At 46.8% G+C, this 24,100-nt stretch overlaps 1 protein-coding gene across 42 annotated transcripts in view; it reads left to right on the top strand.

Moving 5' to 3' along the window:
* The window catches only part of NRXN3 (neurexin 3), a 2,596,979-nt gene that overhangs the window by 1,455,644 nt on the left and 1,117,235 nt on the right, over positions 1-24,100 (top strand). For all 42 annotated transcript variants that reach the window (XR_011283789.1, XR_011283791.1, XR_011283790.1 and 39 more), the window contains 3 exons: positions 2,040-2,421; positions 4,292-4,482; positions 9,020-9,193. Coding sequence is in view for 38 of the 42 variants with exons in the window: in XM_069637907.1 (XP_069494008.1) it covers positions 2,040-2,421; positions 4,292-4,482; positions 9,020-9,193 (747 nt within the window). In the remaining 4 variants the exon portion in view is untranslated. The remainder of the gene's footprint in view (positions 1-2,039; positions 2,422-4,291; positions 4,483-9,019; positions 9,194-24,100) is intronic.

The raw sequence follows: 24,100 nt of genomic DNA, 5'->3' as shown, positions 1-24,100 counted from the left end.
TACATGAAGCGTGCAAGTCTTTAAAGTGGCAAAGGGACGTGCAGGCAAAATGATGACTCTCGCGACCCATGGAATTTGGCTTCCCTGTGACGTCAATGCACCGGCTGCCACAGTCAGTCCATGTCTGCAGTGTACACGATCCATGGCAGCTCCTGGCCTCCTGGGCTTGGGACCCCAATTCGGACCAATAATTGAGCTTCTGCTGGTCTGAAGAGCGCACGCACAGGTGATCAATCTCTGATGGGCGCGTTCCCTTGAGTGCAAATGATGTTCACTGCGCTCATAATCGGCAACACAACGCTTTGCAAACGGTGTAAGGCGGGGGGCGTATTCAGTGCTCAGAGTAACAATGCCACAAATGTCTGTGCCTTCGCTTCTCAGATCAGAAAGATGGGACATGGAGGCGAGCTCCGCTCGTTGATTTTTTTTGGATTCGGAAATCTGTGAGCAACGCGTTGTCTGCATCCCGTTTCCGCCCTTCGTCCGGTTTATTTACAAAGCGCTTTGCCCATGGTCATGGTAGGCTCTCTTGTCCACGCAGCTGAGTGCAAATGTATGTGCATACAATGAGTGCTGTCATTGAGTTCAAATGGGGAGTTATTATCGGGGTTAGGGTAGGGACCATTTGGCACAAGGGCCGTTTGCACATAGGCTGCAATGTCAGCCGCGTCCGACTGACCCTCACAGTAGAAGGCTTGAACTGAATTGGATTTTGCGCCACTTTGTCCACGGCAAAAGAGGCTCTGCGCCCGAAGTGCCGTGCCAAAAAAGCAGCGCCAAAACAGCCGCTCCAAAACAGCCGTCTCAAAGCGGGGTGTACCCGTTATCTGAGTTCATCAGCAATGGCAAGGGTGTTGAGTGTTGTCTGGAGGGTGTGTATGACATTTAAATCCCATTACTTTCTTCAACATTTAATTTAAACATTAATAGGAAAGTACCTTATGTCGCACATTGAGAAATTAGTATTTCTGTGAGTTCAGTTACTACGGACAATGCTACGGCATAAGTACAGTAGATACTGAAGGCTTTAATTTACCTTGGACTTTCTGTGGTTCCACCCCCACGCCCTCTCTCCCGCCCCCCGCCCCCTCCCTCCTCCCGAGAAGATGAGGAATGCTCTCGAGTCTAAGGCGCTCTTATTCCAGCAAAGCATGGTTAGCACTCAGTAAAAAGGTGATGGGTGACGATCTAGCTTGTGTCCACTAGGTGTCACTAGCCCCCTTTTTTAGATTTTCATCAACAGTTAAATGCCTGTAGAGAGTTCCATGTTTGTTTTGTGTTACTTTGCAGGAGAAATATGCGTTTTATTTTTGCAACCGATTATATTGCATTGGATTCTTGCCATTAGAATGATGATTAAAAGTAATGTGTACAGGCAAATCGTGGTTTTCCCTTAAAATAGATTTATTTGCTTTTATTTTTATATTTAAATATTTTAATTTGTTGCCATTTTTTATGACTGCCGATTTGTTTGTTTGTATTTCACACACCTTTTTTCACCCCTCCCTGCGTGAAAATTCGATTGGGTTTTGTAGACCACGGCTTTAGTTATATCAGCAACCTGTCTTTTAACAGTCCCCTGAGCGAATAGCATTTTTTAGGCTGTGTCCAATTTTTTTTTTTAAGCTCCACCTCCAAGTATTATGTGACTCGTTGAGGACCCCCTCAAATTCGTATTCCACTAAAATTACTGAATGCGAGCGTCACTTAATGCTGCCCAGTTTCGTGTGGCCGCAGCGCTCTGTTTACGCGAGTGTATTCCAGCGCCTCTACCATTCAGTCTTTGGCACCTCTAGGATTGTTTTTTCAGTGAAGTGTTAAAGGTGTATACCACTGGTGTGCACACTGTGGCTCTCCATCTGCTTTTGACTTTGGCTCCTATGGTGCCTACCCATTTACTATGCTGGCTAGGTCTGATGGGAGTTGTAGTCCAGAACTTCTGGAGAGCCAAAGGTTGCAGACCACTGGTGCATACCGATAACCATGGGAGTTTCAAATGGAGGCTGTTCGTTTCAATCTGCTTCTTACTCCCCAAAAAGGCACGATGGTGGGAGACCACACCCGCTTGGAGTTCCACAACATCGAGACGGGCGTGATCACGGAGAAGCGCTACATGTCGGTCATCCCCTCCAGTTTCATCGGTCACCTCCAGAGCCTGATGTTCAACGGCCTGCTCTACATCGACCTCTGCAAGAACGGCGACATCGACTACTACGAGCTGACGGCGCGCTTCGGCATGCGCTCCATCATCGCGGACCCGGTGACCTTCAAGACCAAGGCCAGTTACCTGACCCTGGCCACCTTGCAGGCCTACACCTCCATGCACCTCTTCTTCCAGTTCAAGACCATCTCGGCCGACGGCTTCATCCTCTTCAACAGCGGCGACGGCAACGACTTCATCGCTGTCGAGCTGGTGAAAGGGTAGGCGCCTATTTCTTCTTTATTATGAACCCCCATGTTGACCAATAACACCCATTAGAAAAATGTGTGATCTTACTTAGCGCTTCTTGCCAGATTCTTCCTGCTTCTAAGAACTGTGCTAACAGGTGTAATTTAAAAAAAATATATAAATCCATTTATGGAACCCAGAAAGGTCGATGGGCTGAGTCGGCTCAGTCACAGGATTTGAACTTGGCAAGTGCAGCCTGGCCACATGTCAGAGGGAAGCACTTAACTTGTGAGGTCTCTATCATGACATCACAATACATGATGAAAAAATGATCTTATTTGGCAGGTGTGTGAAAAATGGGAAGTACTATAATAGCGTAGGGTGCAACAATGTAGGGTTGGGGTACTTTGTAAGTGCGTGCATGCTCCTAGGAATGTAATTTACTGAGCATCAGAATGAAGCTGCATTGTTGGGTTGCATTTGGCCTCCATATCCTAAAATGAAAGGTGGGGGCCTAATGGACAACGCTGTAGTCCTGTGCTACAGGGCACCACACCAATTCCAGTGCCCCAGGAAGCTGGTGCAGGCCTCTAGGTAGCTGCAATTTCATGGGCGCGTTGCCACTTTGTGTGCTGGGTCACCCCTGTTTTGTGCTGTATCACTGAACACAGGAAATAGTGCAGTGCACCACGGAGAAACATTGAAATAGTGCAGTGCACCACTGAGAAATATTGGACTGCACCATTAATCTGCTTTGTCAGTGGTGTAAGGGTTTCATTTCAGATTTCTGAAGCCTCTAAGCGCTGTAATAAGGTTTCATGTGATAATGTCCCCTGGGAAAAAATCACCAGGTGGGGACTTGTTTCCCCTTAAAACCTTCTCCAAATATTCAAGGACAGGTACAGTTTTCTATTCTAACTCTAGCCCTACAATATTTGGAGACGGTGCTTGATTTTCGCGGGAGTGCAGATTTGGGGAAATGTCACCCCCTGGTGACCTTCTCCCAGGCGACATGATCACTGGATTCCCTGTAACGATTAATGTCATTATTTGTCTCGGGAGGATAGCTCAGGAGCAATGTGCTCGCCTTGGAAACAAGTCGACACATAGCACCAAAGGTTCTATCCCTGGGTCCGCGCTTAGAAACCTCTGGGTTTTGTTAAGCGCGTTATAAATGACCTATCATATCATATCATCATTATTACCCATTCAGGGGGGTACTCGAGAACCTTTCCCTCACAGCATGGTACTCTTCCCAAGGCACAGACCTTGCGCTTCAGCCATTTGGAGAGAATACCTCTGGGGGAGGATACCCAAAAGATATGAACTTTAGAGCACCATAATGCAACATGCTTGTAAGTGCAAGGGGCCGAGGGATTCCATTACCTCGGGTCAAGTGTTGTGATGAGCATTACGGTGCCTTGGCAAGGCTGGGTCTTTTTTAAACACATCTGGGTGGCATAGACTTAGAAATAGACAGAGATAAGGCCTGCCCCTCACCTAGAGTGCCTGGCAGCCATGGGTGTGCCGGGAGAGCATAAAAATGGCAGCGGTGTGTGGTGTAAATCCCAATAACATAACAGAAGACAAGTAGAGCATTGAACGCGGGTATCTTGGGATTGGACGCTCATGAAATCGTTGAGTGAATGTGCTTTTTCATTGGCCTGGGCGTCAGCCAGGCAGATGAGCACATCCATGTCTCAGGAGGATAGCTCAGGGGCAACGTGCTCGTCTTTGAAGCAAGACGACATGGAGCACCACAGGTTTGATCCCCGTGTCCGCACTTAGAAAGCTCTGGGTATTAAGCGCGTTATAAATAACCTATCCTATCGTATCACTGCAGTGAAATCATTGGGTACCCCAAGACCTTTCCTAACCCCATGGTGCTTTTGCCTTTCACAGGTACATCCACTACGTGTTCGACCTGGGCAACGGCCCCAACGTCATTAAAGGAAACAGCGAGCGGGCCCTGAACGACAACCAATGGCACAACGTGGTCATCACCCGGGACAACAGCAACACGCACTCGTTGAAGGTGGACACCAAGGTGGTCACCCAGGTCATCAACGGTGCCAAGAATTTAGACCTTAAAGGTAAACGTCTACGAGTGGCCATTGTGTCACACACCCCAGAGCATCGGAGTGTGACAGATGCATGTGTATAAAGAGCACAGCTTTTTGGGGGGTCCTGGTATGGAAAACAAGCTCACAGATGTAATGTTTTCTAGGTTAATTTGGGCTGCAGTGCAACGCTTGCCTGCAGACAGGGGCCAAGGATTTCCAAAGTCAACCTTGTTATAGTGCACGGGTCTACAACCTGAGGCTCGCCAGATATTTTGGACTACGACTCCCATGATCTGTCAGAATTGACAATTGTCTCTAGGGCTGATGGGAGTTGTAGCTTGAAATGTCGGGAGAGCCTAAGGTCGCCGACGTCTGTTGTAGTGCAGCAAGTGTGAAATTTATTTTTTTATTTATTTGGTTATTTGTAATGCACAATACACAGCAGAAATAATGTTTCTAGGCGCATAAAGACAAGGTGGTGGGAGAGGGAGGAGGAAAGAGTGAAACCAAAAAAAAAAGCTTCTTAAAGGGTCTTGAAACATTCGGGAAGTGCAAGTGCTAAAGAATTAGCACAAGTGGGTGGGGAAGGAAGGAAGTGCAGGAGGGGAGGAAAGGTTAAAAAACAACACACAGACACACACAAAACAAAGCATACCTACTAGGCATGGGGCGATCTGGATCGTGCGTGTGTCGTTCAGTTTTTAGGAGCCTTGTAGCGTAATCTTCTTATTGGTCTGGGGGCCAACACCGTGTGAGCTCCAGGGGGGATCTAGTGCGACGCTTGCATGGTTGCGAAAGGCAAGTGAGAAATAAACCGCAGAATCATCTAATCAACTACTCTACACTGGCAACAAGCCGACAAGGTCTATACTCTGGGACAGGAGTACGGGTAGTGGGTACTGCCAGGATGCTAGCGTGTTCCAATCTCTGGAACAGGAGTACGGGTAGCGGGTACTGCCAGGAAGCTACCGTGTTCCAAACTCTGGGACAGGAGTATAGATAGCGGGTAATGCCAGTAAGCTAACGTGTTCCAAACTCTGGGACAGTAGTATGGGTGGCGGGTACCGCAGGGAAGCAAATGTGTTCCAAACTCTGGGACAGGACTATGGATAGCAGGATACAGTCAGGAAGCTAACATGTTCCAAACTCTGGGACAGGAGTATGGGTAGCGGGTACTGCCAGGAAGCTAACATGTTCCAAACTCTGGGACAGGAGTATGGGTAGTGGCTACTGCCAGGAAGCTAGCGTGTTCCAAACTCTGGAACAGGAGTATGGGTAGCAGGTACTGCCAGGATGCTAGCGTGTTCCAATCTCTGGAACAGGAGTACGGGTAGCGGGTACTGCCAGGAAGCTAGCATGTTCCAAACTCTGGGACAGGAGTATGGGTAGTGGCTACTGCCAGGAAGCTAGCATGTTCCAAACTCTGGGACAGGAGTATGGGTGGCGGGTACCGCAGGGAAGCAAATGTGTTCCAAATTCTGGGACAGGAATATGGATAACAGGATACAGGCAGGAAGCTAACATGTTCCAAACACTGGGACAGGAGTATGGGTAGCGACAACTGCCAGGAAGCTACCATGTTCCAAACTCTGGCACAAGACTATGGATAGCAGGATACAGGCAGGAAGCTAACATATCCCAAACTCTGGGACAGGAGTATGGGTAGCGGCAACTGCCAGGAAGCTAACATGTCCCAAACTCTGGGACAGGAGTATGGGTAGCGGGTACTGCCAGGATGCTAACGTGTTCCAAACCATGGGGCAGGAGTCCGGGTAGCGGGTACTGCCAGGAAGCTAGCGTGTTCCAAACCCTGGAACAGGAGTATTGGTAGCGGGTACTGCCAGGATGCTAGCATGTTCCAAACTCTGGAACAGGAGTACGGGTAGCGGGTACTGCCAGGATGCTAGCGTGTTCCAATCTCTGGAACAGGAGTACGGGTAGCGGGTACTGCCAGGAAGCTACCGTGTTCCAAACTCTGGGACAGGAGTATAGATAGCGGGTAATGCCAGTAAGCTAACGTGTTCCAAACTCTGGGGCAGCAGTATGGGTGGCGGGTACCGCAGGGAAGCAAATGTGTTCCAAACTCTGGGACAGGACTATGGATAGCAGGATACAGTCAGGAAGCTAACATGTTCCAAACTCTGGGACAGGAGTATGGGTAGCGGGTACTGGCAGGAAGCTAACATGTTCCAAACTCTGGAACAGGAGTATGGGTAGCGGGTACTGCCAGGATGCTAGCGTGTTCCAATCTCTGGAACAGGAGTACGGGTAGCGGGTACTGCCAAGAAGCTAGCATGTTCCAAACTCTGGGACAGGAGTATGGGTAGTGGCTACTGCCAGGAAGCTAGCGTGTTCCAAACTCTGGAACAGGAGTATGGGTAGCGGGTACTGCCAGGATGCTAGCGTGTTCCAAACACTGGGGAAGGAGTACAGGTAGCAGATACTGCCAGGAAGCTAGCGTGTTCCAAACTCTGGGGCAGTAGTATGGGTGGCAGGTACTGCCAGGAAGCTAGCGTGTTCCAAACTCTGGGGCAGTAGTATGGATGGCGGGTACCGCAGGGAAGCAAATGTGTTCCAAACTCTGGGACAGGACTATGGATAACAGGATACAGGCAGGAAGCTAACATATCCCAAACTCTGGGACAGGAGTATGGGTAGCGGGTACTGGCAGGAAGCTAACATGTTCCAAACTCTGGGACAGGAGTATGGGTAGCGACAACTGCCAGGAAGCTACCATGTTCCAAACTCTGGGACAAGAGTATGGATAGCGGGTCCTGCCAGTAAGCTAACGTGTTCCAAACTGTGGGGCAGTAGTATGGGTGGCGGGTATCACCAGGATGCTAGCATGTTGCAAATTCTGAGACAGGAGTATGGGTAGCGGGTACTGCCAAGAAGCTGACATGGTTCCAAACTCTGGCACAAGACTATGGATAGCAGGATACAGGCAGGAAGCTAACATATCCCAAACTCTGGGACAGGAGTATGGGTAGCGGCAACTGCCAGGAAGCTAACATGTCCCAAACTCTGGGACAAGAGTATGGGTAGCGGGTACTGCCAGGATGCTAACGTGTTCCAAACCATGGGGCAGGAGTACGGGTAGCGGGTACTGCCAGGAAGCTAGCGTGTTCCAAACTCTGGAACAGGAGTATTGGTAGCGGGTACTGCCAGGATGCTAGCATGTTCCAAACTCTGAAACAGGAGTACGGGTAGCGGGTACTGCCAGGATGCTAGCGTGTTCCAATCTCTGGAACAGGAGTACGGGTAGCGGGTATGGCCAGGAAGCTACCGTGTTCCAAACTCTGGGACAGGAGTATAGATAGCGGGTAATGCCAGTAAGCTAACGTGTTCCAAACTCTGGGGCAGTAGTATGGGTGGCGGGTACCGCAGGGAAGCAAATGTGTTCCAAACTCTGGGACAGGACTATGGATAGCAGGATACAGGCAGGAAGCTAACATATCCCAAACTCTGGGACAGGAGTATGGGTAGCGGGTACTGGCAGGAAGCTAACATGTTCCAAACTCTGGGACAAGAGTATGGGTAGCGGGTACTGCCAGGATGCTAACGTGTTCCAAAGTCTGTATGGATGTGCATCTGTAAAGTTTCATGGATATTCCTGGAATTGTTTTGACCTATCACCAGCCAGGAGAGCAGTGCCTTTGGTTAGGGTTGATGTGCATCTGTAAAGTTGCATGGATATTCCTGGAATTGTTTTGACCCATCACCAGCCAGGACAGCAGTGCCTTTGGTTAGGGTTGATGTGCATCTGTAAAGTTTCATGGATATTCCTGGAATTGTTTTGACCCATCACCCGGCAGGACAGCAGTGCCTTTGGTTCGGGTTGATGTGCATCTGTAAAGTTTCATGGATATTCCTGGAATTGTTTTGACCTATCACCAGCCAGGACAGCAGTGCCTTTGGTTAGGGTTGATGTGCATCTGTAAAGTTTCATGGATATTCTTGGAATTCTTTTGACCTATCACCCGGCAGGACAGCAGTGCCTTTGGTTAGGGTTGATGTGCATCTGTAAAGTTCATGGATATTCCTGGAATTGTTTTGACCTATCACCAGCCAGGAGAGCAGTGCCTTTGGTTAGGGTTGATGTGCATCTGTAAAGTTTCATGGATATTCCTGGAATTGTTTTGACCTATCACCAGCCAGGACAGCAGTGCCTTTGGTTAGAGGTTGATGTGCAGCTGTAAAGTTTCATGGATATTCCTGGAATTGTTTTGACCTATCACGGTTCATGTGCACGAGTCATCTTGCAATAGTGCTGGCATATTGAAAAAGGGCGTGCTGGATTTCAGTTTTGGAATGGCCAGGGTGGCTAGAAGCCAGAGTGCCTGTCGATTGTTACAGATCTAGGCTGGGATAGCAGTGTGAGGATATTGTGTCGTGGGGACTAGCAGGCCTGTCAGTTGAGCGTTGGGTGCACCCACAGCGCTCTGTGTTATTAGTTTTTCAGTGAGTTTCATATAATCAATAGAATGCATTCTGGGTTTTTTCTGTTGTGGGTCTAGACAAAGCTTGTGACTATCTCCTTATCTCTCATTTGTTTCCATGGACACAGGGGACCTCTACATCGCTGGTCTGGCCCAAGGCATGTACAGCAACTTACCAAAGTTAGTGGCGTCTCGAGATGGATTCCAGGGCTGCCTGGCTTCGGTGGACTTGAACGGGCGACTCCCAGACCTGATCAGCGACGCCCTCCACCGGAGCGGGCAGATAGAGCGTGGATGTGAAGGTACCGTCCTCTATAGAAGCAGCACGCTCTCCGGCAGGCTGCCCTCGCAACTCATCCTCATCTCGAACCATACCCCTGTCACTCCCTCCCCTGCACCTGTCTCTGTTCCCTCCCCGGGATCCTCCCCGGGAGACACCCCGACAGCCCCCTCGGGAGCCTCCCCGGGAGCCTCCCCAGCCCTGGCGCTCCTACTGACTTCCATCACCATCTTCAGCATGTCGTCGCCCGGTCTTTGATTTGCAACGCCGCCGCGTCGGATTGGTTGGGCATCTGGAACAGTTCCCTCGCGACTGTCTTCATGGCCACCACAGTCAGAGCAGTGGTTGCTGGGTGCTAAAAGCAGCGTGGCTGAGAGACGGCACCTCACGAAGTAACATCCCAGAGAATGGACCCGCCGTAGGTTCAGCACACCTGATTAGGAGTGGGTGGGGGAAGTGTTTGGATTTACTTTGTCATGGAGCCACCTTTTGGAAGATTTTCCTCTCAAACTGATCAATATATGCCTTTGTAACTGCTCCCGTGTGCTGATACGAAACCCGTTGCAAGTCCTGCCCACGCTCACCCAGGTGTTGGGCCAATTCACGGGTTGGCAAACGCGCTTTTTGGGTCTGGCTGCCTTGGATTGATGATTGCCTGTTACTTGTGCAACAAACACATTCTCATGGGGTTGACCTTTCTCCTGTTCTGTCACCCAAGGGCCAGGCATCTTGGCAGCCCAGCTTTGAAAACCTTGTCTACACACAGTCCTAATTCACCAATGCATTACCACAATAAGAATATACCACAATAAGATACCACTATTTACCACAATAATAAAATAGTACAAGATCAGCTGTAACTCCTCCAGAACATATATGTAACATTTCTCGTCTAGGCTGCTGTGTCCGTTGTCGACAGCAAGTCCTGCATGGATGCTAGTTGCTGACAAGAAAGCAGTGGGCTTTCCCCACTTTCTGGTGATTACAAGGTGTTGGGGGAGAGAAAGTGGTCCTACACAGTTAGAGATAGCCACCTCTTGGCCATCTTGGAAGGGTCTTGTATGATTAGGTTTTGTTCAACCATGGGAATCAGGCCGGAACACCCACCTGGTCCATCAAAACATTTCCATGCTTGTCATATAGCAGAGACATCATTTCTGGCTGCCATGTGCTTCTGAAAGGGGCAACCACGGCACTGATTCAAGAGGCAGAGGCGTAAATTGAGGCAACTGAGATTTTATTATGATACACTTTCTTCGTTTTCAAGATGAGCCGGAAGCCTGTGTTGCGTGGAGAGACGTATGGGGCATCACCTTGACACTACAATCTAAATGTAACTTCCCGATGGACATTGGGAGTTGTAGTTCTTTGTACTAAATTACAAGAGGCAGAACAGTTAGCAAATTTAGCCGACCACATATGCCACGTTGAAGAGGGGAGTGTCCCGGCCCTGATCACATTATACGCTGAACATTTGGGCATCCATCCAAACCCTCCTATACAGGCTCTTGGCGCCCTGCCTTCATTCACAGGAGAGGCCAACTGGCTGTTTAGGAAATGGTTGTGTTGCCCAAAAACCAAGTGTCTTTGAAAAGCCTGTAAGACTAGCACCCGGCAGCCACAAGCCAAGTGCTTCTGAATGTTGCTCTGTCCAGGACCAGGCCCCGCTATGTTGGAATATATTTGCCCATCAGGAAATCACTCCACTTTATTTTTAAGCCAGCCCACCGTTTACAAGCATGAAGTGGCCCAATGCAACATTTGTGCCAGCCAATATATATCATGGACCTCTGGTCAAAAGAAGGATATTGCATGCCCCAAATATCTGGCCTGAAAACGTGGGCAGTGAGTTCCAATGGCGCCAGTGCCAAAGCTGCACCAGCGGGTAGACAGTGGACTGGATGGCTCAAAGCACACATCTGCTGGCGTCCAATCTCAGGGACTGAAAGGCCCTCAACCAATCACAGGACAGCATGTTGCATCACAGACATATCAGCCTATCAGGAAAAGGATAACTTGTGCAGTGGTTCCGCTCGAGGGAATCAGAAATTATGAAAGGGTGGCAGGGGGGAGCAGCGTGGGGGGGGTGAGAGTGATCGCAAAGGAACTCATGGACTGCGCCATGTTGTAAAACTCCAAGATGGAAGAATGAACATTTTTATATTGACCGCCAAAGGGAACAGTTTTCATTTTTTGCTACAGTTTCAAATGTCTAAATGTAATTTCATGTTAACATAAATGATGCTTATTTCAAGTGCTTGTTTGGTGATTTCAGTGTACGGTTTGGTTGGAAGAGCTTTTCACGCCGCCTTGGCTCTGTTGCGCGTGAAGCTGTGCTACACTGCTTTCATTGTGATGTTCTTGATATCTTGTATTAGGGTTAAGATCTTGGATGGTGACTGGGCAACACTCCCACCTAACGACAAGGGGCAAGTCACTGATGACCATTGAGATGGGGTAGATAGTGAAACTGGGGTGCGAGCTCTCTTCAGCAGCAGTGCCAGGCAAACTAGTTCACTAGTGAAACAAACTATGCACATTGTGGGTGGCCCTAGGTTTCAAAAACATTTTAAACGTTTCTAGAAATTTGTTTTGAAAAGGTTGGGGTCACCCAGCGGAAGGTAATAAGGGACCTTCAAAAGGAGGTTAGGCTTATGCCATCCACCTTGGGTCATATCACATGGCTGACTTCCCTACTGGGGGCCTGGCAGTTGCCCATAGGGTAGTGAGACATTTTCGGGGTGCTTGTGGGGAGGAAGGCCGTGGAAGGCAGTGAGTAGGCACAGGGGACATAGGTGTGCTTTGGGTGGTCCAAGGTCTTATGCACACCCTCAAAGGTGACCTGAAAATATTCACTGGTCAATAAAGCTTTGGATCGAGGAACATCAAATATTCGGGGGTGCATTTGGAGAAGTTCATGCAATGATTAAGAAGGGAACAGAGAAGCCAGGGGTTGAAGAAACGGGTGGCAGCAGCACTTTTGGGGGAAAGGCAGGCAGTTTCCTGATGGACAACCAAGGTGCCCAAAACTGCTGAGACAAAAGGCATTAACTGCTGAGACAAGGGGGTGAGCCAAGTGTGGAAGTGCTTCAGCGAAAGCGGCACCCGGGAAGGTATAATCTGGCGAAATTAAGAACATGAAACACACAGGCCAGGAAGGCACAGCGCGGATGGGGCGCTCTGAAGCATCACATAGAGTGATACAGATAAAAGCAATTCTGGTCCCCCCTCCTGCATTGGGCAAGTAGGAAACACATTGGATGCAGCGAGAGAAGGCCAGAAGCCCACTAGTCGAGGAGAAGGCAGGCCGGAAGTCCAGTGAATGAGGCGAGAGTAGACTGAAAGTCCAGTGGATGAGGAGAGAGCTGGCTGGAAGTTCATTGGACGAGGTGAGCACAGGGTGGAAGACCAATGGTTGAGACGAGGGCAGGCTAGAAGTCCAGTGGATCAGGCGGGAACAGGGTGGAAGTCGATTGGATGAGGCAACAATAGGCCAGAAGTCCATTTGCTGATGAGTGGACAGGGCCGAAGTCTAATGAATAAGGTAAGAGCAGGCTTGAAGTCCATTCGATGAGGGCGAAAATAGTCCGGAAGTCCATTGGATGACCAGCAGGCAGGCCATACGTCCACTGAATGCAGAGAAGGAAGTCCAGAAGTCCAAAGAACGAGGCAAGAAGAGGGTGAAGGTACATTGGATGAGGACAGGGCAGGCATTAATATCAGAAAAGAAGGCATGAATAGCTGTGGGACATATGGGAGGAGTGGAACGCATGCACAAAGTAAACCCAAAGGTGGCATGCTTGCTGCAAGGCAGAACAGGCTGCCAGGGGTGATCAGAAGTAAAGGAGAGCACAGGCAGGAACGCCTACCCCAAGCAGTGAGAATTAGCTCAGGTAGTCATGGCGGCTGCGCAGAGCCATAAGGATGACCACAGGCAGGTATAGTTAACCTGCACACTCATCCCAAGAACATAGAATGCACACAGGCGTGTAGAGCAAGGCCAGCCCTGGCAAGCGGGGCCAACATAGGCATGGACGCTACAGACAGGCAGAGTCAGCAAAAGCAGGTGCAGCAGGCACAGTGATGGCAAAGTATTTTACACTGCAACGTATTTGATTCTTTAATGCAGTGTCAACATGGTTTATTCAGAGCTGCCTTTGGGTTACGACAGGCCCCTATATATCACATATTGCTCCATGTACATGCCAGCCTCGTGATAGTTCTGCCTTTGCAATCTGATTGGAGTGGGGTAGAGACTGTATCTGTAAACTCACTTCTAGAACAGTCCTCCCTTTATCTGCTCTTGAGGTGTCAAACATGTAATTAAATAAGGGATATGGGTACTTAATCACCCCAAAATTGGATCAATCCAGCTGTGAGGAATTCTGGTAGGGGGTCTACAAGCGTTGGCTCCCGTTCCGCTCAGACTTGGCCTACAAAGTTAATGTTGAGGGATCATGGGAGTCGTAGTCCAAAACATCTGGAGAGCCGCAGGTTGCAGACCCATTAAAAAAGGAGAATTGCTATCAGAGTAGGATGTTTTGGGAGGATAGCTCAGGGGCAGCATACTCGCCTTGGAAGCAAGATGACGCGGAGCACCACAGGTTCAATCCCCCGGTCCGCACTTAGAAACCTCTTGGTATTGCCAGGATGCTAGCGTGTTCCAAACTCTGGGAAAGGAGTACGGGTAGCAGGTACTGCCAGGAAGCAAGCGTGTTCCAAACACCTACCATATCGGAGTACACAACAATCCTAAATATAACGATACATAGATGGGGGGACTAGTTAGGTGTAGGATGCTTTAGAGATCCTGTGATCCCTTAATGTATCAGTGATTAGTTAGCTCTCGGATTCCATGATCACTGCGTCTGAGAGCAACTACGACCGTGCAGCGACTGCCTGGGTGCAAGGTTGAGGTATTCTTCCAGAATAAGCATTTGTCTGTGGATGGCAGCACCCAGCTCTAGACGGGCCCAGATGTTCACCAGGGAGTGCCTTTGTTTTTCAGTCCATACAGTGCCCAGGGTCCCTGCTATACACACCAGGCCGGCAGAGTTCCCTCTGATTAAGTAAAGCTAATATTAAGAGGGCATTGAAGCTAAATCCATCATCTCTGGTGGTCCCCCAAACCCTGTAAATGTGTCCCTTTTACCGACCCTCTCCATCACAAGACCCATGAGTAGTTGTTATTTTCCGGAAACTACAGACTGCCTGGGCAGGCACTTATGTACAATGCTTCCCTAATTCTTGTTAAATCCATATGATATGATTGGTGATTTATAACGTGCTTAATTCCCAGAGGTTTCTAAGGGCGGACCCAGGGTTCAAACCTGTGTTGCTCTGTGTCGTCTTGCTTCCAAGGTGAGCACGTTGCCCCTGAGCTATCCCCCCGAGACAAGTGTACTTTAGTGTGTGTGATCAGAGAAGAGCAAACAGGTTTCCGTAACGTTCCCACTGATAGCACAGAAGATGTGCAGCACACTCTCACCTACAGCTCAATGATATGAAAGATCCATTACAAGATGTCCTCCGGCGGGTGCCCGTCTGAGTCGTGTACACCTGTGCCCTACCTGCCTCTGGAATGGGCAAACAAGACTCGGAGCACATGAGCCTCAACTTTCATCCAGGACAGATAGTCGAGCGGGTGGTGCTGGGCGCGCTGGATGACAGTGACTCATGCCTGGATCAGAGCTCAGTCTGTCCAACCTTTCTTTGAACATAGGTGCTATCAGTACTTCCCTGGCATACTAGATCAGGAAGGAGTTCCTAGTGGGTGAGTGTGTTGTTGTTGAGCTTGGGTTGGTGTCAAAGATTACCAAAATGTGCTCACAATTTCAGTTTGGGAACAAAGGAGAGTTAAATAGGATTCCTTCGAAAGCGGGGTGTTTGTGCAAAGATGCCCTGTATTTGAAGGGCCTGCTATTGATGCAAGGTACCTCTTGGTTGCATCTTTATCATTCCTACTAAAGCAAGGGAATCTGAAAACTTTGGCTTTCTAAATGTTTTGGACTACATCTCCCAGCTACCCTAGCCAGCATAGCCGACAGTGAAGGATCATGGTTGGTGTAGTTACTTATATGAAGATCCACAGGTTGCAGCGCCCTTGACAACAGCAATGTCGATCTGCAGGCACTGCGCATATCACCTCTATGCATTATAAACCCACAACCCCAGTTTTCTCCCACAGATCAATTTGGTAAGCCAAATGCTGCTTACTCACTGCAAGAGCAGGTACACACACATGCATTCCCGTACACAGAATGATGGCGAGTTGCCTAGCTGCGGGGCTGCCAATCAACCCACAGGGAGAACTACACATCTATGTGCCTGTTGTGCTCATATAAAACAGAGAGAAGTTGAGATGCATCTGAAAATGAGGAAAGGGATGGCATACACTGCTAGCCTTTCTCTGCAGTGAAAGTGGAAGACAGACTCTGCTTCATTGAACTTGGAATGTTTTCGCTCTTGGCCGGCAAGGCACGAAAGAATTTTGTGATCGACTTATTGGATCGAAATAAAGTATTTGGGAGCACTGAAAGGTGGCATTCTTTATATGCCCTCAGTCTTCCCAGCAGTGATCACAACACTTTCCTTTCACATTACCAGAGTTGTGCTGTGATGCCAGTTTGTGCAAAGACACAGCTAGCACACAGTGTTTTGCAAGTATGCACATTGGCTGGCTAGCCACATGTGCACGGTCAGTGTGCTTCCATTGTGTGCATTCATCGGCAGTGCCACATGCACAGAGTCCCCAAGTACGTCTATTGTAAATACACACACAATTGGTGTCATCTCATCCCAAAACATGCCTGTGTTCCACACAGTTACCCCAATCATTGGTAGCACCCAGAACAAGTACCCCCCAAAAAACAACCAAGGACTCCACCAGAGAACATACTGTCTATAGCGTCAGGATAAAAGATGCAGAAGACAACTAGCGAATACAATATGACCATTAGACCCCTGAGATTGCGTTCATAGCAGACTCTGCCCAAAGACTTTCAGCCTAAAGGGAACAATTCTGTTGAAAAGAGAACAGTAGTCCCACACCTTTAAGTTATGTTTCTCTTTTCAGCAGAATTGCTCCCTTGAATATGGGATGATATATCTGCTTGATATCAGTGTGATTGATATCAGTGAATTTATAACCTCAGTATGGTAGAAAGGACTATAATAGAAATAACTCATTTGGAGAAGTGTTATCTTATTCAGTTTAAAACAATATATATCTTATTTTGGAGTGGTCATTCTCTGGACTGCAAATCTGCTTAGAACCCACTCCACTATGTCAAATGCCAACTAATCATAGTGGGAGGTCCCAATGCCACACATTTAAAACCGCCACTTCAGAAGGGTCCACACTTCATGTCAAGGGGGCTAGAATTACAAAGGCACTCCGTGGCTCTTATATCACCAGAGTACCTCAGCCACGTTCATTCTAAGACTACTCCAGATTGTGATTTCTTGTGTGGGATGAATCTAATAAAGAGGTTACCAGCCTCCGGGGGTGGAAGTAGGTGTACATAATTAAATTATTTATGACAATGCAACCAATCTAATCCACTCCATGCCACTATTAAAGAGGGTCCACAAAAACAAAATGCTGGAAACCGGTTGTCGGAAAATCTGCAACATACTCTTTTTACTGTTTAAATATGGTTTAAACAAACAATTATAATGTTTTGAGAAACAAAAATGAATATGCGCTTTATTGTAGTGTAGAACTAAGAATCCCAGGCTCAACCACACAACCAATCTCTCTTTCTCTCTCTCCCTCTCTCACTCTCTCCCTCTCTCTCTCTCCCTCTCTCTCTCTCTTTCTCTCTCTTTCTCTCCCTCTTTCTCTCTCTCTCTCTCTCTCTCTCCCTCTCTCTCTCTCCCTCTCTCTCTTTTTCTCTCTCTTCCTCTTTCTCTCTCTCTCTCTCTCTTTCTCTCCCTCTCTCCCTCTCTCTCTGGATTCTTCAATGGAAAGATTTAGTTGAAAAATCTTGGCACATCTCGGAAAGGGGTCAAAAAGTAATCAATGTCTTACTGCGTGGGACCCTGGAAGTAGCTTACAAGCAGAATTTAGTGTCCACACTTTGACTAAATTAACAACTGTGGTGATGTGACAAGTTAAAACAGTGTGATAAACCTCCTCCACTTGTTGCACAATAATAAAAGAAAAACATTGCTGGTGATATGCCTCCCCAACCATAGATCCATTATCAGGTATTTCACCTCGGAAATCTGCCAATAAGATATGGAAATTATTAATTATGAGCACACATACCTATGCTGTGATTAATGATCTGGTGTATATTTTCGAACAAACTGAAGACTGACTTTACCAAACAGTAACTTTACCTACAAGACGACACTGAGCAACACAGGTTCGATCCACGGGTCCGCGCTTAGAAACCTCAGGGTATTAAGCTTGTTATAAATAACCAATTACAATTAAACTAAACCTCTAATATTTGACCGAGCATGACATTTAGGGAATTGTGTTTGGTTTTTGTTTAGCCACACAATCTCCTTCAGTCAGGCCAGCAGAGTGCCATTAGCATTTAGCTATTCAAAGTTCTTTCATCCCTTAGCCTCTTGACTCCTTCCTGATCGTTCCCTCAATAGCAGCTCTGCCCACTCTCCAAGAAAGAAGCTTGTGAAAGGGCCCACTGATTGCATTTCTACCTCGCCCCCGTGACAAACCGGCCCACCTATGGTGAGCATTGCCCAGTAACCCCTGCAAATGATCCGAGGCACAGAGCTTAGAATTGCCATTGCTAGCGCATTGATGCTCTTTATAAGGCAAGCATTGAGGATTTTCTAATACAAAAGTGCCCAAAATAACCCCTCAAAAATATAAAAACGTAACATCTAAAGATGAACAACACTCTTAAAAAAACAAACAAAAAAATCCTGTCAAAGAGCATTTTGTATCCACCAAAGCAGAGAATTCAGAAAAAACATATTAAATATCCCAATAATATCCCACTATGTGAGTACTAACAGCAAAAGACTTACCTAATTTAATCCAGACTAAACTAAATAGGTGGGTAACATTTAAATTACACTTTTAAATAACAAAACAAATCTTATTTCAATAATGTGGCAATATCGCTGAATACCACACAGCTGTTATCTTGTATCTTTACATACAAAACCGCATTTACAAAAATAATACCATAGAGTCTCCTTAAATAATCACCCCAGCAAAACATACATCACCTCTAAAAATTAGCCGTACGCGAAGAGGGTCTCTTTTGAAAGTATTGCTTTTTATTTAATTTTTGAATAACCTTTTCCTTAACGGAGTACTAGGGCAGAGTATGTGAATTCCAATTGCCCATTATCCATCGACCTGAAAAAAGGCCCAGAGGTGGATACAGGATGCGCTTACGCGTAGCTGCGTCTACTGCTATGGAGATGTGGTATGTTTCTTCGTGACGCTGATGAAGTGCGACAAAAAGTAAGAACTACAGACAGTTGTGTGTAGCCTACTCATAATTATAGAAAAAATTCAAAACATTTTTTACAAAATCAAATACAACTCTCAAGAACAGCTTTACCAAGAAAGTATCAAGTGGAACAAGCCTGAAGATATGTTGGGTCACTGAAGATCTATGTCATAAAAATGCCTAAATGAGTATGACTGCACACATATAGTATCTTCAACTTTCAGCCTTAAACATATCTGCATTCACAATTAGATGTTTCAGATCTTAAATCTCTTTTTTTTATTTTGGATCAAGAACTGTCCTAGATGTTTCTACATTAGCTTAATGAATTAAATTATTTTCTATTATTTTAGTCATCAAAATTACTTTGATTCTTTTTGTTTTAATGGGGGAGTCCCCCCAAATCCTCCCTCCTCCCTGACTACCACCCGTGCGCCCAACTCCTCCCAACCCCTCAAGCCCCCTAACCCTTAGTTACATATATATAATTACTTCCACACTAAGTAATTCTGATTAAGTAAATTACTCAAAAATAATACACTTTCTTAAAAGGACGGCATACGGTTCCAGACAGCCGTTATTTGACTGCTAAAAACTCTAGTCAAGTCAGTTTTTGCTTAATCATGAGTCAAACATGTCTGTCCTTTGAAGGTTTTACAAGATCTCACTGGCTTAAAATTCTCAGGCCAGTATCTACTAAGTAAATAATCTAGACAAGGACCTTCTAAACTTAAAGTTTATTTTTTTTATTTAAATGTTGTATAGTAACTATCATGATCACATGCCCAATAACAACATACCAGATTAATGGAATCATTCTCTCAAGGCGTTGACTGCCAGAAAACACCCTCCTCTTTTCTATTTGAATGCAGATAATACCCATGGTCGGACGGGGGCATACAATTGTCTCAGGCACCAATGAAAAAGTGTCCCACAGTTCTAATGGCAATTCATTCCTTTTGTTACAGACATTTTTGAATAGTACCCAAGGGCGAATGTTTTAATAAAATATGATGCAAATTGTGTAATTTAAATAATATTTATTCTGCAACAATGGTCAAAACTACTCGCCGCATAGTGAAGTAAATCATCAAACTGGCCCACACTGGCCCAAAGAATTGCCCACTTTGACCCAAAAAACGTGCCCATGCTAGCATTTTGCGTTCTTGGTTGGGGCATTGCCCTATTGCCCTTTAGGCCAGTCCGAGCCGGATTAAACCTATCGCCACTAGCGAAGAATGAGAGTAAGGACTGTTCCCATTGGCTGGATGCTTGTATCCCATCCTTGTTGACTCTGCGTCAATGCTCTCGTCAAGCCTCTGTCTTCCATCCAAGCTATCCACAATGAAATGGTGGGAAGGTCCACTTGCTCACCGGGATCCTGCTCCGCTGTGTGTTGAAGGTCAGTAAAAGGTGGTGACGGCCATTTTACGTGGTCCACTATCGCAAGAATCTGGACTGGTATCACTCTCTTCTCTACCAGTCACTATTCTGATGATAATGGCCTCCTCGCGCAGCCATTATCTCTTCATGAATGCTGTTGAATTTGAGTGCCCTGTGCCCGTGTGGGGATGTACAGTCATGTTGACAAATACCCCCTTATAAGGGGTGACTAAACTCTTAAAATCAAGGACTAGCTTGCTTTATTTGGTGTTTTTTTCTCTTTCCCCGGGAATGCGTTTGTGTCTGTGTTCCTTCTGCCTACTCTCGAGTGCGGTGATCGTGCCTCTCTCCGGGGTGTACACACATGGCCTTCTGCCAACAATTGGTAAAGAGCAATTCAATATGTACATATTTTATTCATGAGGCTTAGCAATATTAAATGGTGTCTTTTTTTTTATTCCCACCTTTCACAAGTGATAAAATAAGCCATGGCTGCTGTACGATTTGGACTTTTCAATTCCACATTTCACTTATCAAAAATCATCATTCACATAAGCGATGTCATACCACTGTACACCGCTATATGTCTCACATCTGTAATCCAGTAACATCTGTACCAGGTTCTCCTGTAACCCCACGACCCTCATACACTGTTCTGCTTCTCTCCTCTGCAACCAAGTAACCTATATACCTCCTTGTAACAGTGCTGCGATGCATAAGGGCTGCTTTGTGCGCTATACAAATGTAAAAATAAATAAATAAAACATTAAAAAATAAATACCAGTGAATTATCAAAGAAATACCCATGAATAGCAGGATTACATGTGCACATACCATAGTATGAACATATGAATTATCATGAAAGACATCCAGTTGGTAAACTTGCAGTGACATTTACAAACCCTTAGCCCTTCCATGTCAAGGTTTTTCATGACTAAAAATGTATTGTTCAATATGCATTTTTCGTGTTCCAGGATAGAAAGTCACGTAACAGCAAATGATTTACATTACACATAACCATACAATGCTTGCCCATCAAAAAGACTGAGATTATAAATGATCAGAGAAAAGAAAGTCTTGTCACAAGAACCTCTATGAGACAATACATGGTTAGCCCTCATGTCTCCTTGTATTCACATGCGTACATTTATAGCTTGACAGAGAGAGAGAGCAATTGAAAGATGGAGAGAGAGCGCATTCAATAAAGAAGGATAAATAGATCAAGAGGTGGAGCGAGAGAGCGTCAGAGATTCAGAGATGGAGAGATGTCTGTCTGTCTGTGTGCGTGTGTGTATAATATTTATATATTTGTATACCTCAAAGCTAGTGTTTAATGCACTGTACCAGACGCACTCCTCTCCCCTTGCATTCCTGCATTGCCCCCAACACTCCCCCCACACTCTCTTTTTCCGTCTGCACCCACCATGGGTACCTTTGCATGTATTTCTCTGAACTTTGTAACGTGTGTTGGGCGCAGCGTATGGTATAGCGAGAGGCACACCTCTACATGTAGTCAACTTCACAAACCCCCCCCCACTTCATCAGAACCCACTGCACCTAAACGTAGCACGGGAACAGGATATCAGGACCATTGGAACCAATATACAATACTAGTGTGCAGGCCTGTGCACACCACGTGCCAACGTGCAGGTTTTCATTCACACAGTAGGACCACGATATAGCCTAAGCCTACAGCTCCCTCTAGCGGTGACAACAGGCAAAGAAATGCACATTGCACCACTGATTCCTGTGGCAACAGCTCCCTCTAGTGGTGACAACAGGCGAAGCTACTGTATCAGACAAACATACATCTGGCCTTTTATTATATTGTTAGATGATCCTTGTAAATTCTTCATATTCCATGGTGTGTGCCAAGGACCCAGCCAGTATTGGGCAAAAATGTCGCCCTCACAATGATGAAGGCCGAAAAATGTGACTTTGTTTTCAGACCCCCCCCCTTACACCACATATATATGTGGAGGTGGGTAAAGGATATAATATTGATATGGGGCGGCTGCGGGGGGTCTCCCCCCACATATATATGTGGTGTAAAGGGTTTAAAAAAAGTCGGCAATTTCAGCCGTCGCAATGATCACATAGATCCGACCCAGCCCACCTCCACAAATTCACATGTCTGTGTGTAGGTGAAAGATCCACATTGTGGTTCTGAGTTTTACTGCAAATTAGAAAATTAAAGTCTGGAGATATGTGCCCTGTCTGCCCGGTGAAATAATTCCAGAGAAATTGAGTTTTCAATGAATTCCTCAAATGGAGTTGTATAAAACTCCTTTTCCAGGTGCTACTTCCCTAGATTTCCAAGCGATATCTGGTGTGGTTTAGATGGATGAAGCAATATCATGACTGCAACTATTGCAAACCAGGCTTTGCATGGGAGTAATTATTTGCAAAGTAGTAACATTCTACTGGTCAGGGCAAGAGTGTTAGGGCAGGCAGATCCAACTACAAGATAACATTCTGGTGTTGCCTATTAGAGGGGTGAAGACATGATTGATGCCCGGGTGAGCGAATCAAGGATCAGACTAATCCTGAAAGGAAGGCAGTGATGGGGGATTGCCGCGAGGGTCAAAGGTTGACCACACGTGGCCAACGACACAAGGGTGATGCCGGGGAAGGTACCACAGACAGTCTGACTGGACCGCAGTCCTCTGATTGAACTGCGGATAAGGGAGCTTAGGGCTGAGATGGCATTTCCCTTCCAGAAGAAAAACCTGCAGGCCTTATAGAGAGGGTGTGGGGCATCGGTCACTGTGGGCGGTCTGATATTATATGATATGATAGGTTATTCATAACACGCTTACAACCCAGAGGTTTCTAAGCGCGGACCCGGGGATCGAACCTGTGGTGCCGTCTTGCTTCCAAGGCGAGCACGTTGCCCCTGAGCTATACTCCCGAGACAGGGCAATAGAAATCCCTTGGATCAGGGAAGCTGAGGCAAGTTTGAAGATCTTGTCAGGCATGAACCCGAATGCACTAGAAATCTGCAGATTCTTAGATGTCGAAAATGGCTAAACTAGAATCTGAGGCTTGCGAAAGTGAGACACTCAAACTGAACCAAAGACTCGGGGCGTGGAGCAGCAGTTGAGTCACAGCTGGCTTGGGGAAGTGTGAGGTTGTTGAGGTGTGGCTGCGTGGTCATGTTACATGAGGCCTTTTGCTGATTTGATCTTGTACCGGAAGACGAGGGGAGTAGATCCCTGATCCTCCCACATAAACAGCGCCCTCTTCTGGTGGATAATGATTGTATTCAGGGTTTAAAATGCAAAACAAAATGTACAGCAATTAGTTACTCTGCCCCACCATCCAAAGACCTCGTCCCCTTTTCAGGAACCAGCCATCTCCACATCTTCACTCATGCCTGGTGCTCCGTCCCCACTTCCAACTCCAAAGCCGAGCCTACTTCATCCACTTGCAGGAAAATCTGCTTTGACTTGCATTGTTCCCCCAACCTAAAATTCACATACTGCGCTGTACCCACCACGGCCCGCATGCCCGAACAAGCAATCCCTGCCTTATCTGATCTCTACCATAGACTACCATTCGTCAAACATGGATTTGTGGGCAGAATGGCACGCACACCCCGTTTTATACGCAAATGATTCCATGAATCAGGGTCTTGGCGCACTTGTGTACACCAGCCATGTAGATTCTGTGCTGTGCAGTGCAGGCATGCCTTCCCCCACCTCCTGCAGCCGCCTCCAAAACACAATTTGAACTCACGTGAAGGATGCATTGGTGGGGAATATTTTAAATTCAAAAGAGGGATGAGGCAAGATTAAAAGAGGGATGAGGCAAGATTAAAAGAGGGATGAGGCAAGATTAAAAGAGGGATGAGGCAAGATTAAAAGAGAGAGTCGTTCTTTGCGTCACTTTTTTATTTTAAAACAGCAATCCGAGTCGAGTGGCCCAGTAAGGCTTGTCAACCACTTTGTCATGTCGACCAGTTAGTAGGTCTCTGAAAAGGCTATAGGAGAAAAGTTCAAATCACCATAGATCCCTGACCAGGATGCAGGGATTTTATAGGTCTGGAAAAGAAAAGATCCGGGGCTGGGCTAATGTCGGGATTGCCGGGACTCGGGCTCGCTATC

The sequence above is a fragment of the Ambystoma mexicanum genome, chromosome 14 (assembly GCF_040938575.1).
Source record: "Ambystoma mexicanum isolate Mex_15411 chromosome 14, UKY_AmexF1_1, whole genome shotgun sequence".
Taxonomy (NCBI): domain Eukaryota; kingdom Metazoa; phylum Chordata; class Amphibia; order Caudata; family Ambystomatidae; genus Ambystoma; species Ambystoma mexicanum.
The sequence above is the reverse complement of the archived record's forward strand: the minus strand, read 5'-3'. Positions and strand labels throughout refer to the sequence as shown.